Here is a 13,665-nt window from a genome sequence, read left to right as displayed (position 1 = left end):
TAAAACAACACACAATAACCTGGAGTTAATTTAGTGTAAAGAAAGGATCTGTTGTTTCTTATTATTGCACATCTCCCATTGAAGGTGTTCAATAAATTCTACCACCTTAGGAGATGACTTTTAAAGTAAGTGTAATGAAAAAATAGGCACTTTTGTTCTTTAAATATTCGTTCATTCACATCCATTCCCCCGCCCTCCACCGCTCTCTCTCTGGCTGTGGGATGGCCAGAGAGGAAGGAATACTAAAAGTGAAACGCTACACTGAATTGACCAGAAAAACTTGGTAAATAACTGACTGAGAAAGTGAAAACTGAGATGAGTTAGTGATGAATCCAAGAAGGTGCTTAGCCACTTACCCAGAGATTTACTTAATGAGAATGGATCGCAGGTTTCCACAGGTCATTCCACTGCCAGTAAGAGAGTCGTGAACCTTGGGTCCCTTTTTTCACTAGTCAACAGTCACCCTCACCTACACGCGGAGTACATATTTGGCACTCAACAAATCTTGATTGAATGAAAACCTATCTCATTCATACTGGTACCCAACCACAGAGTTATGGGCCCACAAATTCCTTCCAAAAAGCCTTACCACTTAACCCAAAGAGCTGAGAAAGCAGAGTCGAAAGCTCTGGGGATCTCTGTAAGGACTGGGAATGATCAAGGGCCAATGAACCCTACAGTAACCCGACTTCCCAAAGAAAGCTTAGGGGACTGACCTACAGCTTGTAGGCTTCGGCTTCGCCAGGACGTACCCGACAGGCCGCAGGCCGCAGGTCCACAGCCTCCCACCCGGGGGCGCTGAGAAATCCGGGGGTATCCCCCTTAAAGTTAGTACCTGTGAAGCTGCGACACAGAGAGTGGCTCGGGGCTCTCATTACGGAGGCCGGGGCCTGGGGCCGGCCAGCTGCGCCTCCTGGCTGAGAGCTCCGCGCTCCGGAGCTGCACTGACAGCACGGGTCGCAGATAATACCTCTCGTCTCAGGAGCCTCGTGGCTCGCAGGCCCCGGGAGTTTCGTTCCCAAGACTGCGCGAGTTGTCGCACTCACGTCTACAGACGCTCTTCAGGGCTTCCCTCACAGCTCAAGTGATCACTCCTGCCTTCAGCCCAGCAGCCGGTCGCTTCCCGGCGCCGCCATCGTTACTGTTTGTTTTCATCCGCTTCGGTGGCGGCGGGGGGAGGAAGAGGGCTATGGGGGAAATACAGCTATCTAACCTCAGCCGCACTTTCGGCACAGTATGGATGACCTACTTAATCTCTTTCCTCTTTGCCGTTCCCACAAAAGCTGGTTTCCCTACCATGTAAGTCTGGTTCACTAATCTCTTCAAGCGTCTCAGAAAACAAAGGCGTAAAGAGGCGGTCTTTGAAAGAGCGTGAACCTTTGGGCCGTGTATGGAATGTGCACCGGCGAATCGCAGGTCGCGGCGGCAGCTGCAGTAAGGACGCGGCTTGGGGTGGGCGGTGACGCGGGAGGGCGGTGCCTACACAGAGCGCCGTGGCGGCTTGTGCTCGGCCGCCGGTTCCGGAGGAGGGCCGGACCCGCCTGGGTGGGTGGGAAGTGCGGCTGGTAACCTGGCAGCCGCCGAGAGGTGGGTGAGCGGCCTCGGCTGACTTTGAGTGGTCGGGGCAATCACACTTCCGTATCCATTTCTAAGACATCTTTTTAAAAGCCTTAGAGGTGGAGTGTCCTCTCAGCCCTAGCTTTCCCAGCCTCTTCTTTTGCGCCTTCCTTCCAACCCGTCTCGTCTTCCCTACTTCCTAGCCCTCAGCCTCACGATTTGGATTTCTTGGGGTGAGGGGAAAGGCTTTTGTTACAACACAGAATCTCCGTCTACCAGCCTGGGTCGTGGGCGGTTTTTTGCCCCTTCTTCCCTTGTTAGACTAGTTTGAACAACGACACTCCGCCCCTCCCCGCCTCCGTCTCTTACCACTTACTTATCAGGTGGAGCCAGAGGGCTTTGGGTAATGAATCCTGCCGTGACTAATCACTGTCCTGGGTAGCTGTGACTTACGTCAGCTGCTTCGTGGCCTGTATAGTTAGGAGCAGACCTCTTTTACTTTGTGGATAATTATGCCATCACCTCCATTAATCTTTTGTTCTTCCCAGTTCAAATGCCAGGCATTAAATGAGCCACCAAAATTCAGCTCCCATTCTCCTTCAAACCAAAGCAAGCCTGTTGTGCAGCCATGAGTTAGTGGAGAAAAACCGAGTTACAGTTATAGCACCTTTTGAACAAAATGGAAATTTGAGAAAAGGATCTGTTTTAGCCTTTGAATCACTTTTTTTTTTTTTGATGTGGATGATTTTTAAGGTCTTTATTGAATTTGTTACAATACTGCTTCTGGGTTTTTTTTTTTTTTTAATGTTTTTGGTTTTTTGGCCGCAAGGCGTGTCGGATCTTAGCTCCTCCACCAGGGATCAAACCCGCACCCCCTGCCTTGGAAGGTGAAGTCTTAACCACTGGACCACCAGGGAAGCCCCTGAATCACTTTAAAGTCTTTGGTAGGTTTCTAATGTTTTTTGTTTTTTTCTTTAACCTTTACAGAGAGAAGATTATAAATGCCAGAGCCATTTAAATGATGGTTAGCTGTTGAATTCTGACACTTCCTTAAATACCTTCTTGCACCAACATCTTCAGTGGGAAGAGTTCAGGAAAAGTAGCAGAGGGAAGGAGAGACAACAGTTACATGTACCATGGCTATACCAATAACAGTACTTGACTGTGATCTCTTGCTATATGGCCGAGGTCACCGGACATTGGACCGCTTTAAGCTGGATGATGTGACAGATGAATACTTGATGTCCATGTATGGGTTTCCTCGACAGTTCATTTATTACTTGGTGGAGCTCTTGGGGGCGAGTCTTTCTAGACCTACTCAGAGATCCAGGGCTATTAGCCCAGAGACACAGATCCTTGCAGCACTGGGCTTCTATACCTCAGGTTCTTTCCAGACTCGGATGGGAGATGCTATTGGAATCAGTCAGGCATCTATGAGTCGATGTGTTGCCAATGTCACCGAAGCGCTTGTGGAAAGAGCTTCACAGTTCATCCGCTTTCCAGCTGATGAAGCCTCCTTGCAGGCTCTGAAGGATGAATTCTATGGGTTGGCAGGGATGCCAGGGGTCATAGGGGTGGTTGACTGTATCCATGTGGCAATCAAGGCACCAAATGCTGAAGACCTTTCCTATGTGAACCGCAAAGGTCTTCATTCTTTAAACTGCCTCATGGTGTGTGACATCAGAGGGGCACTGATGACTGTGGAGACAAACTGGCCGGGGAGCCTCCAGGACTATGCTGTGCTACAGCAGTCTTCTCTCAGCAGTCAGTTTGAAGCTGGGATGCACAAAGAGAGCTGGCTGCTTGGTAAGTCTGCAGGTGTAAATGCTTCATTTTTGTAACTATAGAAAAAAGTTTGGGCAGAGTAGAATGAAATACAGGGGTCTATAGACCTGAGATTCAGTCCTGTTCTGTTTTAAACACAACCTCAGATGAGAACTCTCTTAGCCTTAATTTTTTTTTTTTTTTAGCAGAACTGAAACAGAAGTAATTTTTTTTTTTTTTAAGTCTTTATTGAATTTGTTACAGTATTGGCTCTGTTTCATGTTTTGGGTTTTTGGCCTCGAGGCATGTGAGATCTTAGCTCCCTGACCAGGGATGTAGCCCACACCCTCTGCATTAGAAGGTAAAGTCTTAACCACTGGACCACCAGGGAAATCCCCAGCCTTAATATTTTTTAAATCAACATTTAAAGGACACTTGTTAACATTTAAAAACATACAATTTGACCCAGCTCTTCTTGGAGGTACATGTTCAGAAATATGTAAAACAAAATTACAGGCATTTGCATCGCAGCAGTGTTTTGTACTCACAAACAACAACAGCAACAACAACCCTACAAAAGCATTCCCCTTAAATATAGCCAAGATACTTATCAATGCAGATCTGGTTAAATATAGTACATACAATTGAGCCTTAATTTTTATCATCTGTAAAATGGTGAAAATAATGCTAATGGCAGTAATACCTATTGTTAGGATTAGGGAATATATATGAAAGTTCACTCTAAAGTATTGTGCAAATGTATTATTTTTGCCATTGGTGATTGTTACCATGATATCTATATGAAAATGATAGTAGACAGTGCATTTATACAGTTCTTATGGAAACTCACTTCATAGATCTGTTTGCCTGAGTGCCCTCGGAAAGCCTGGCTTAATGATCTGAGTAGGACAAGAACCTATTCAGTACTGAGCAGTGCAAACTGATGTGACTGTAGAGCTGGGAGGAATACAGTTAGTTAACAGTGATAAAACCCTCGAGCCTGGCAGCTTTCTTTTTTGTTTTCGTTTTTTTTTTTTTTTAAAGCACCATTCTATGTGAGCAACAGGACAAGGGTTATCTTGTACACAACATGTTATGTGGGAGATGAAGGCACATTAAGGATTGGAAGACCTCTCTTTAAGGCCACTAATCATGTCTGCACTGCACATGCTCATAACACAGTGTTTTACATGTAATAAACACTCAGGAATTTTTCTTTTTAATGTGCTGACTGGCAGTTAAAGAAAAACCTCCCCTTGGGACTTCGCTGGCGGTCCAGTAGTTAAGACTGCACACTTCCACTGCAGGGGGCACAGGTTTGATCCCTAGTCGGGGAACTAAGATCCCACACGCCACACTGGGCAGCCAAAAAAAAAGAACCCTCCCACCCCCGCCCACTGTTCCAAGTGAGGAGAAGAGACTGCTGTCACACTGATTGGTTTAGAGCTGCCAGGGTACCCTGGGTAACATCTTGGAACTTAACTGATTTTCTTCAGTTGTTGCTTCTACACACTGTTGTCAGTGCCCCACCTTCTCGTTACCCTACTGGACCTTTGTCTTAATCGCACCTTTTGCCTACTCTGAACTTTCAAATTCCATTTTCATACAACTCCCACCAAGCAGTGAAGGGAAGGCTGTTTGCAAGTGTCTCATCCAACTACTTCTTCCACAGCTGGGGAAGTACCTGGGTTCCAAGCTGATTTCTTGCAAAATCACTTTGGTACCCTAACTCTAAAGCCAGCTAAGGGGACTTCCCTGGTGGCGCAGTGGTTAAGAATCCCCCTGCCAGTGCAGGGGACATGGGTTCGAGCCTTGGTCCCGGAAGATCCCACATGCCGCGGAGCAACAAAACCCGTGCACCACAACTACTGACCCTGCACTCTAGAGCCCGCGAGCCACAACTACTGAGCCCGCGTGCTGCAACTACTAAAGCCCATGCACCTAGAGCCCGTGCTCCACAACAAGAGAAGCCACTGCAATGAGGAGCCCGCGCACCGCAGTGAAGAGTAGCCCCCACTCGCCGCAACTAGAGAGAGCTCGCGCACAGCAACAAAGATCCAATGCAGCCAATAAATAAATAAATAAATTTAAAACACATTGTTTCTCATTTAAAAATAAATAAATAAAGCCAGCTAAAAATGATTTAGCACTTAGAATTTATCAGGCAATCTTGTAAGCACTTTGCATTGGATTATCTCACTTAATCCTTATAAAAACTCTTAAGGAGTTAAACACTAACATCAACATTTTCACAGAAGAGGAAATTAAGCACAGAACATCTGTGTCATTTGTGTTTATGTTTTAAACTGGATCATATGAGGAGTTACTCTATTTGGCAAATGATCCTTTTGTTAGGACTTCAAGGTCATGTATGAATTACTGATTTTCTTTTCCTTCACACCTTGGAACCCCAGATTCAGTTGGAATTATGACTTTAAAGTAGTTTGCTGGTTGTTTACAGGACATAGTTGAAAATAAGTAAAAGCTCGGACAAATTTTTATTTATTTTTCTGATTGCCCTCTTTACAGAAAGAGTGGAAGTGGAAGAGATGGATATTGCAACAACATTTAACAAATGTTTACTAAGGCCAGTTTTGGTACCAGGCCACACGCTAGGCACTAATGATGCTGGGAAAGTATACCCACAGAAGTTGATGATGTGGAAACCGACTCCCTTAGTACTATCAGTTCTAACACAGACCCCTTGGAAATCCTCCATGAGCCATAACAGGCAAACTAGTTTGAAGACCCCTTGGAATTCCTCCATGAGCCGTAACAGGCAAACTAGTTTGAAGACCCCTTAACTAGTATAGTGTTTCACAAATTTTCCAGATCAAAAGAGTTATCTGGGAAATTTACTTAAGATGTACACTTCTGGGCCCCACTTCAAACTTCAGGAATGAGAATCTTCAAGAAAAGAAGACATCATTTTTAACACGTGCCCTAGATGACTGGTAATGAATAGATGTTTGGAAAACACTGGTCTGGACGTGTAGGGAAGACTGGCAGGATTATAAGGAATGACAAGATGTTAAAAGAGAGAGGGAGATAAGATGGTTGATTGTGGGACTTCCCTGGTGGCGCAATGGTTAAGAATCCGCCTGCCAATGCAGGGGACACGGGTTCGAGCCCTGGTCCAGGAAGATCCCACATGCTGCGGAGCAACTAAGCCCATGAACCACAACTACTGAGCCCGTGTGCCACAACTACTGAAGCCCGCATGCCTAGAGCCTGTGCTCCGCAACAAGAGAAGCCACTGCAGTGAGAAGCCCATGCACCGCAATGAAGAGTAGCAGCCAAAAATAAATAAATTTTAAAAATAAAATAAAGTTAACCCATGGGGAATTCCCTGGCGACCCAGTAGTTAAGACTTGGCTCTTTCACTGCCACAGGCCGGGATTCAATCCCTGGTCAGGGAACTAAGATCCCACAAGCCGCATGGTGTGGCCAAAAAAAAAAGAAAAAAAAGAAATGTAAGCTCCTAAAAGAAAGGAGTGCTATATGTTTGGAACAGTGCCTCGCACTCTCTGAACAATCCATAACTATTTACTGAAATTGATGGTGGGTGAGGAACACAGCAACTATACAAGTTGGTATTCCTCAGGTCTATTTGTCTCAAATTTCTAAGGGGTTGTTCCTCTGAGACATTTCATCTTCCAGATTTAGTGAGTCAGGACAATTAAATATTATAGAAACATTGTACTATTGTAATGGGACATTGCACCCCAGTTTTGTTTCGGTTTTAGCACTTCCCAGGATTATTCCATAAAGAAGTCACTTAAGGGAAATGCCTTGTGTATATTATTTTAATTGACTTCTGATTTTATTTCTTTATCCCTATTACTATTTGCATCATTATATTTATGCTCTCCTTGTTAATGTGAAATTCTACCTGTTCCTCTATTACAAAGGCATGGTTCTAATGAATGTAATATCTAGGAAGGCAGAACACCTGAGTTCTGATCTCTGCTGGGAATTTTCTCTTATTCTTCTTAGCACTGGGAGAATGAATGATTATTGTCTATGAAATACTCTGAAATTCCTAGGTAGTGCTTTCAGACCTGACATTTTAATAGTAAAGTCAGAGATTTTTCCTCATAAGTGTTTTGAGGTCTCCTGGCAGAATTCTCTTTTTCTCTCTTGCACTCTCGCTCTTTAGAGATTTTGAAGATTGGCTTGCTATGTGATAGTTTCTATTAACTTTTTTTTTTTTTGGCTGCGTTGGGTCTTCCTTGCTTCGTGCGTGCTTTCTCTAGTTGCGGCGAGCGGGGGCTACTCTTCGTTGCGGTGCGTGGGCTTCTCATTGCGGTGGCTTCTCTTGTTGCGGAGCACGGGCTCTAGGCACGCGGGTGTCTGTAGTTGTGGCTCGCGGGCTCTAGAGTGCAGGCTTAGTAGTTGTGGCGCACGGGCTTCGTTGCTCCGTGGCGTGTGGGAACTTCCCGGACCAGGGCTTGAACCCTTGTCCCCTGCATTGGCAGGCGGATTCTTAACCACTGCGCCACCAGGGAATCCCTATTAACTTTTTATTAAAGAACAATATCTCTGAATTCAGAAAATCCTGGAATTCCCTGGAGGTCCAGTGGTTGGGACTCCGCGCTTCCACTGCCGGGAGCCCGGGTTTGATCCCTGGTCAGGGAACTAGGATCCCACAAGCAGTGCATCGCGGCCAAAAAAAGAAAATCCAGGAATTTCATTTCCTCCAGTGCCTTCACCTCTGTCCTACATTCTTTCAGACTTAGCTTTCTTTAGCCGGGTCAGCTTTTTTCTCTGTTGGTTTTAACCAAGGGTATTCCCAGCCAAGACTCACTCTAGTCTTCCTGCTCGTGACTAGCTGTGGGCTCTTTACCACAGCATTTCCCTCTTCATTTCCCTGGTGTGCTTTGGCTCCAGAAGCTGTTGCATTTTCTTGTCCATTCTCTGTACATGCTCCTGGATTTTCCTTTTTGTTGGCATTCCAGTTATAAACATCTGTGATGTCTTTGGGCCTTCCCCACAGGTGACAGTTCCTTCTTTCTCCGCACCTGGCTTATGACCCCACTTCACATTCCTGAAACTCCAGCCGAATATCGCTATAATATGGCCCATTCTGCAACTCACAGTGTGATGGAGAAGACTTTCCGAACCCTCTGCTCCCGATTCCGCTGCCTGGATGGATCCAAGGGGGCACTGCAGTACTCACCGGAGAAGTCCAGCCACATCATCTTGGCCTGCTGTGTCCTCCACAACATCTCCCTGGAACATGGGATGGATGTCTGGTCCTCTCCAGGGACAGGACCCGTGGAACAGCCTCCTGAGGAAGAGTCCGAGCACATGGAGTCCTTGGACCTGGAGGCTGACCGTATCCGTCAGGAGTTGATGCTCACTCACTTCAGCTAATGTGGAAGGTGGGGAGGAGGGAGGCTTTCCAGAAGGAGCTGTGACAAACTTTCCCTCTCACCACCCCCTACACAGTTCCATCATCTAGCATGACTGAGCGTGTGGACACTTGTCACAAACTGACATTTAATCTGCGTGTTTTAGAAAGGTTGAGGCTAGGCCAGAATATCTCGATTCATTTGCAAGTTTATTAACTAAACCAAAACCTCCGAGACAACAGTTCTCTGCTATCCATTGAACACCAGGTTAGCACCACTCACTCATTTGAAAGTTCCCTGGTTGCAGACATTTGTATCGTGCTTACAAAATCAAAGCAAAGGGAAAAATAGCATCTAGATAGCCAGAACACTTTGTTTCAGTTATCTAGAGATTTCAAAAGAAAACAATATTTGTCCTGAAAGATTTGGATGGTATTTTAGCTTTTCTACTTTACTACCTATATAGGCATAATCTGAGGCAAGTGTGAAGAGTAAATTTCAGTTGGGAAAGGGTCTTCTGACATAAATAAATGGCTACTAGTGTGATTTTTCAGCTTTGTGTTTTTAAGAGGACGTTAGGGACAGTCCAAAACCTCCATCTTAATTCTGTCTGTAATAACTGAGCTGTGACTTGGACCTAGTTCCCAGGGAGAACATCTGGACTCCAATCTCTTACTTCCAACCCTGAGTAGGAGCTAAGGGCTAAATGGGTTTAAGAATTCAATCAGCTTCAAGAAGACAAGTCAAATAGAGACAAAACAGCAAGCTTACACTTTACAGGGGATCTAAAGATCCTGATAGATTGATGGGCAAAGGAAATTCACCCAGGTTTAGACAGTCCACATCTAAATAGATCACATTTCTTATGACCATGATGTTAGGATGTCTTTTTGGCCATTCTGCTTTGAAATTCCTTGTTCAGAAAGAAAGTTTAGGGGATACAGAAGACATGTATTAAAAAGGAGAGGTAAAAGGAATATAATTTCTTGGTTTGAAATGAATTTTGGAGTTAGACCTACTTGAATATCTTCTGTGCGAAGTGGACAGAATTTCTCAGGAAATAAATAATCCTCCACCAAGTCTTATTCTAAAATTATACTGATATAAAAATAACCTGATTGGAATAATGAAAGTGTGAATTAGGTTCACACATTGGTGCCTTTGCTGGGACAAAATAGAGACTTTCCTGAGGATTGTTTTGTTCCCAGTTTCTCAGCCATTCACCCATGTGATCCCTCTGAATTGTCCTCATGGATCATTTCCTACCTGCCTTTGGCAGTGTTAATCTGGTGATTTTCAAAGTAAAGAAATGAACAGCTGATGACAAAAGAAATTTGGAAATAAATTGAATGTGACTCATCCACAAGATTAAAAACAATTATGGATTATTATCTGCTGTTTATTTCTACTCCAAATGCTATTTTCCATCATCATCCTACTCTGTAAGGAGTGGGTCCATTTGGCAGGAGGTTGAGCTTAACAAGTGCAGTGATATTGCTGAGATGGGAGTGGACAATGAAGAGGTGACTGGAAACTTTTGTTCTATTCATTATGCAATAGAGGTGCCCTGTTATGTTTTTTTTTCTTTGTAAAGTTTAACCTGTGACCCAAGCTTGCTTTGTCTCCCTGATAAGGCAATATTTTAACTCTCACAGTCTTTCCAAGTTTCCTGAGATGGGTATTTTTCCCTCTAAAGTTTTGGTTCTATTATGAGTATTGCATGAGGAAAGGCATACTGCCACCCGTGCATCTTAAGAGGCAAGGTGGAGTGTAATCTTGGAAAGTGCCTAGCATTTTAGCTTTCAAAAACCACATTAGGGCTTCCCTGGTGGCGCAGTGGTTGAGAATCTGCCTGCCAGTGCAGGGGACGCGGGTTCGAGCCCTGGTCTGGGAGGATCCCACATGCTGCGGAGCAACTGGGCCCGTGAGCCACAACTACTGAGCCTGCGCGTCTGGAGCCTGTGCCCCGCAACAAGAGAGGCCTCGGTAGTGAAAGGCCCGCGCACCGCGATGAAGAGTGGCCCCCGCTTGCCGCAACTAGAGAAAGCCCTTGCACGAAACGAAGACCCAACACAGCCAAAAATAAATAAATAAATAAATAAATAAAAAATCCTTCCCTCTACTTAAAAAAAAAAACAAAAACACATTAAAGGAAAATTGGGGTTTTCACAACTTAACTCATTAGATGGTGACATGAAGCCTCAGTGGGAGGGACAGTCTGGGGGAGAATTCATTAGCAATTTCAAGCCTATTACTTGCACACCAAAGATAATTTCTAAGTGCTGAACAGACTGAACATTGGCTGGAAGTGTTTTTCCCTGGGAGCATTTTATTTCCTAATAATTCCACAGAGTAACTGTTAAAATCTATTCCTTTAATCTCCTTTCAACCTGGATTTTTATAGGCCAGGATTTTTTTTTCAGTCCAGTTACGCTTTCCTCAAAATGACCTAGGGGAGGGATCACGATCTGTATTTCCAAATTGCCAAGGGTTTGCTTATAGGGGCTTTTTATACGTGCCTGAGAATTCTTCTCTTGAGGTCCTTATTGTGGATTTATAGTATCTTCCTGGTATAGGTTTGGGACAAAGTCAAGGATTTCACCTGTCTTATATAAGCCTCATCTTCCCATAGATGATTCCATCTGGCCAGCATAGGAGTTTTCCAGATTTGCCCTTAGCTGTTCCAAGACAGCAAAAGTCCCAGGATGTATTAAGGGAAAACCACAATATTGGGTTATCAGCGGTTTACCAATTCCAAATTATACAAAAGAGGGACCATAAACATATTCTTAGTTTAAAATGAACTAAACAGAGACGGAGCTCCTTTCTTGGACTGTAAAGGATCTATAGCAAGTTAATCTAATTTAGGGACAAAGAAACAAGACACAATTTTAATGGGGTCATATATGAAAAAGTATAAGAGATAGGGAGGAATAAAATAGAGGCTAGATAGATAATAGACATACTACAATTGTATCCCTACCTGAAATAATAAACTGGAAACTCAAGAACTGAGCTTAACAGTTGATTTCCCTGACAGTGGAAGGGAAGTTAAGAAGAGTTCAAGAAAATAAGAAATTGGAGTTTTAACCACTGTGCATGCATATATCCTCAGGTCCCTTTTGCTCCCTAGATCCCACCCAGATTTTACAAAATTGTGGGTATAAGAGATAACGGACTCAGAATTAAGTAAAAATGGCAATGCAGGAAGGAAGAAAAAATACTAGTTGAAGGCTGGAGACACCCCAGGAACCTAACCACATAAAATTCACAGGCTTTTTTTTTTTTAATGTGACTACCATCTAAGACCCTACTTCGTGATAATCAAATAGGAGGTATGAGATCTCTTGATATTAAACAGGAACAAGGAAAGTAGACCTTGAAATCACAGGCTGGTAAATTTCAAAAAGTCTTTTGGAAAGGAGTCTCCATGTTTGCCCAGCAAAACATTCCATTTCAGTCTGTTGAGACTTTTTCTAACCCTTACATATACAGCTGTCTTTATAGAAGGGCTGATTGCCATGCCATTCTAGAGTCTTAAAATGTTCATACATTTCAATCCATTGATAAATTCCACCACTAGAAATTTATCCTATATAAATAATTCCAGAGAAGGAAAAGCCTGCTATGGTTCTGTGAATGGTTACCTGCTGTTCTGGGATCTCTCCTCTTCCCTGGGCTGCTCCTACATCACTACACAGCTTCTACCTTTACCGTCCAACCCAAAGTGTGTACATTATCCCACAGTGCCATGAGACCAGGCTACTAAAGAACAATAGAATTGCAACACAAAACCTACAAGTGGGGACTTCCCTGGTGGTGCAATGGTTAAGAATCCGCCTGCCAATGCAGGGGTCACAGGTTTGAGCCCTGGCCCGGGAAGATCCCACATGCTGCGGAGCAACTAAGCCCGAGCGCCACAACTACTGAAGCCTGCGCGCCTAGAGGCCGTGCTCCGCAACAAGAGAAGCCACAGCAATGAGAAGCCCACGCACGGCAGCAAAGAGTAGCCCTGCTCGCCGCAGCTACAGAAAGCCCGCGCTCGGCAACAAAGACCCAACGCAGCTAAAAATAAATAAATAAAATAAATAAATTTAAAAGAAAAAGAAGTCTCCATGCTTCTAATGCAGGGGGCGCAGGTTTGGTCCCTGGCAGGGGAACTAAGATCCCACAAGCAGCTTGGCATGGCCCAAAAAAAAACAAACAAACAAACAAACCTACAAGTGGCTCATCATTTTGGCTGCTCAAGGCCTAACTCCTCTTCCTGGACTTCGTAATAAGATGACTCATGGTACTGCTACAGAATCTCATCTTAGGTTCAGGCCTGATTCCTACCACCCAATGTGGTAGGTTTCTCAGAGCCCAGAGCAAGATAAGGAACAGTCTCCTCCCATTCTCTCCTTTTCCCTCCCTTCACCCTCTATCACAGGCAATTCCCCCAGGTCAATAAGTCCCAATCCTCATTCCTGGTTTAGTCATTTTTAAAAAATTAATTACTTTATTTATATATTTTTATTTTTGTCTGCTTTGGGTCTTCGTTGCTGTGTTCAGACTTTCTCTAGTTGTGGTGAGCGGGGCTACTCTTCGTCGTGGTGCACGGGCTTCTCACTGCGGTGGCTTCTCTTGTGGAGCATGGGCTCTAGGCGCGCGGGCTTCAGTAGTTGTGGCACGCGGGCTCTAGAGCGCAGGCTCAGTAGTTGTGGCACACGGGCTTAGTTGCTCCGCGGCATGTGGAATCTTCCCAGGCCAGGGCTCAAACCCGTGTCCCCTGCATTGGCAGGCGGATTCTTAAGCACTGCACCACCAGGGAAGTCCCCTGGTTTAGTCTTTCCAGATTCTTTCCACGTGATTGACAGTGGCTATATTTATTCTTAGGGTGACTAACTCTCCCAGTTTGCCCTCAATTGTCACAGTTTTAGCACGGAAAGTGCTGTGTCCTGGGAAACCCTTTAGTCCTTAGCAATCTGGGACAGTTGGTCACCCTACTTCA

General features: G+C 44.6%; 2 protein-coding genes across 4 annotated transcripts in view; one reads left to right on the top strand and one right to left on the bottom strand.

Annotated features, from left to right (window-relative positions):
• Positions 1-1,171, bottom strand: part of ATG13 (autophagy related 13) — a 48,603-nt gene extending 47,432 nt beyond the window's left edge. For 2 of the 3 annotated variants that reach the window (XM_061201689.1, XM_061201691.1), the window contains exon 1: positions 836-1,171. The gene's annotated coding sequence lies outside the window, so the exon portion shown is untranslated. Of the gene's footprint in view, positions 1-356; positions 470-835 lie in introns of all 3 variants that reach the window. The other variant, XM_061201690.1, reaches the window with a different exon arrangement.
• Positions 1,172-1,504: 333 nt separating this feature from the next.
• On the top strand, positions 1,505-9,098 carry HARBI1 (harbinger transposase derived 1). The gene is made up of 3 exons (XM_061203298.1): positions 1,505-1,587; positions 2,545-3,363; positions 8,318-9,098. Exons 2-3 carry the CDS (start codon positions 2,694-2,696, stop codon positions 8,695-8,697), a joined length of 1,050 nt encoding a protein of 349 aa, XP_061059281.1. The 5' UTR covers positions 1,505-1,587; positions 2,545-2,693; the 3' UTR covers positions 8,698-9,098.
• The last annotated feature ends 4,567 nt before the right edge of the window (positions 9,099-13,665 follow it).

Source organism: Eubalaena glacialis, chromosome 10, assembly GCF_028564815.1.
Source record: "Eubalaena glacialis isolate mEubGla1 chromosome 10, mEubGla1.1.hap2.+ XY, whole genome shotgun sequence".
NCBI classification, from domain to species: domain Eukaryota; kingdom Metazoa; phylum Chordata; class Mammalia; order Artiodactyla; family Balaenidae; genus Eubalaena; species Eubalaena glacialis.
Note: the sequence above shows the minus strand (reverse complement) of the source record. Positions and strands in the feature narration are given on the sequence as shown.

Excerpts from the sequence above, each read along its gene's own strand:
- HARBI1 (XM_061203298.1), top strand. The coding sequence starts at position 2,694 with ATGGCTATACCAATAACAGTACTTGACTGTGATCTCTTGCTATATGGC. Across the intron at positions 3,364-8,317 it reads CAAAGAGAGCTGGCTGCTTG|GTGACAGTTCCTTCTTTCTC; the intron begins GTAAGTCTGCAG and ends CCTTCCCCACAG.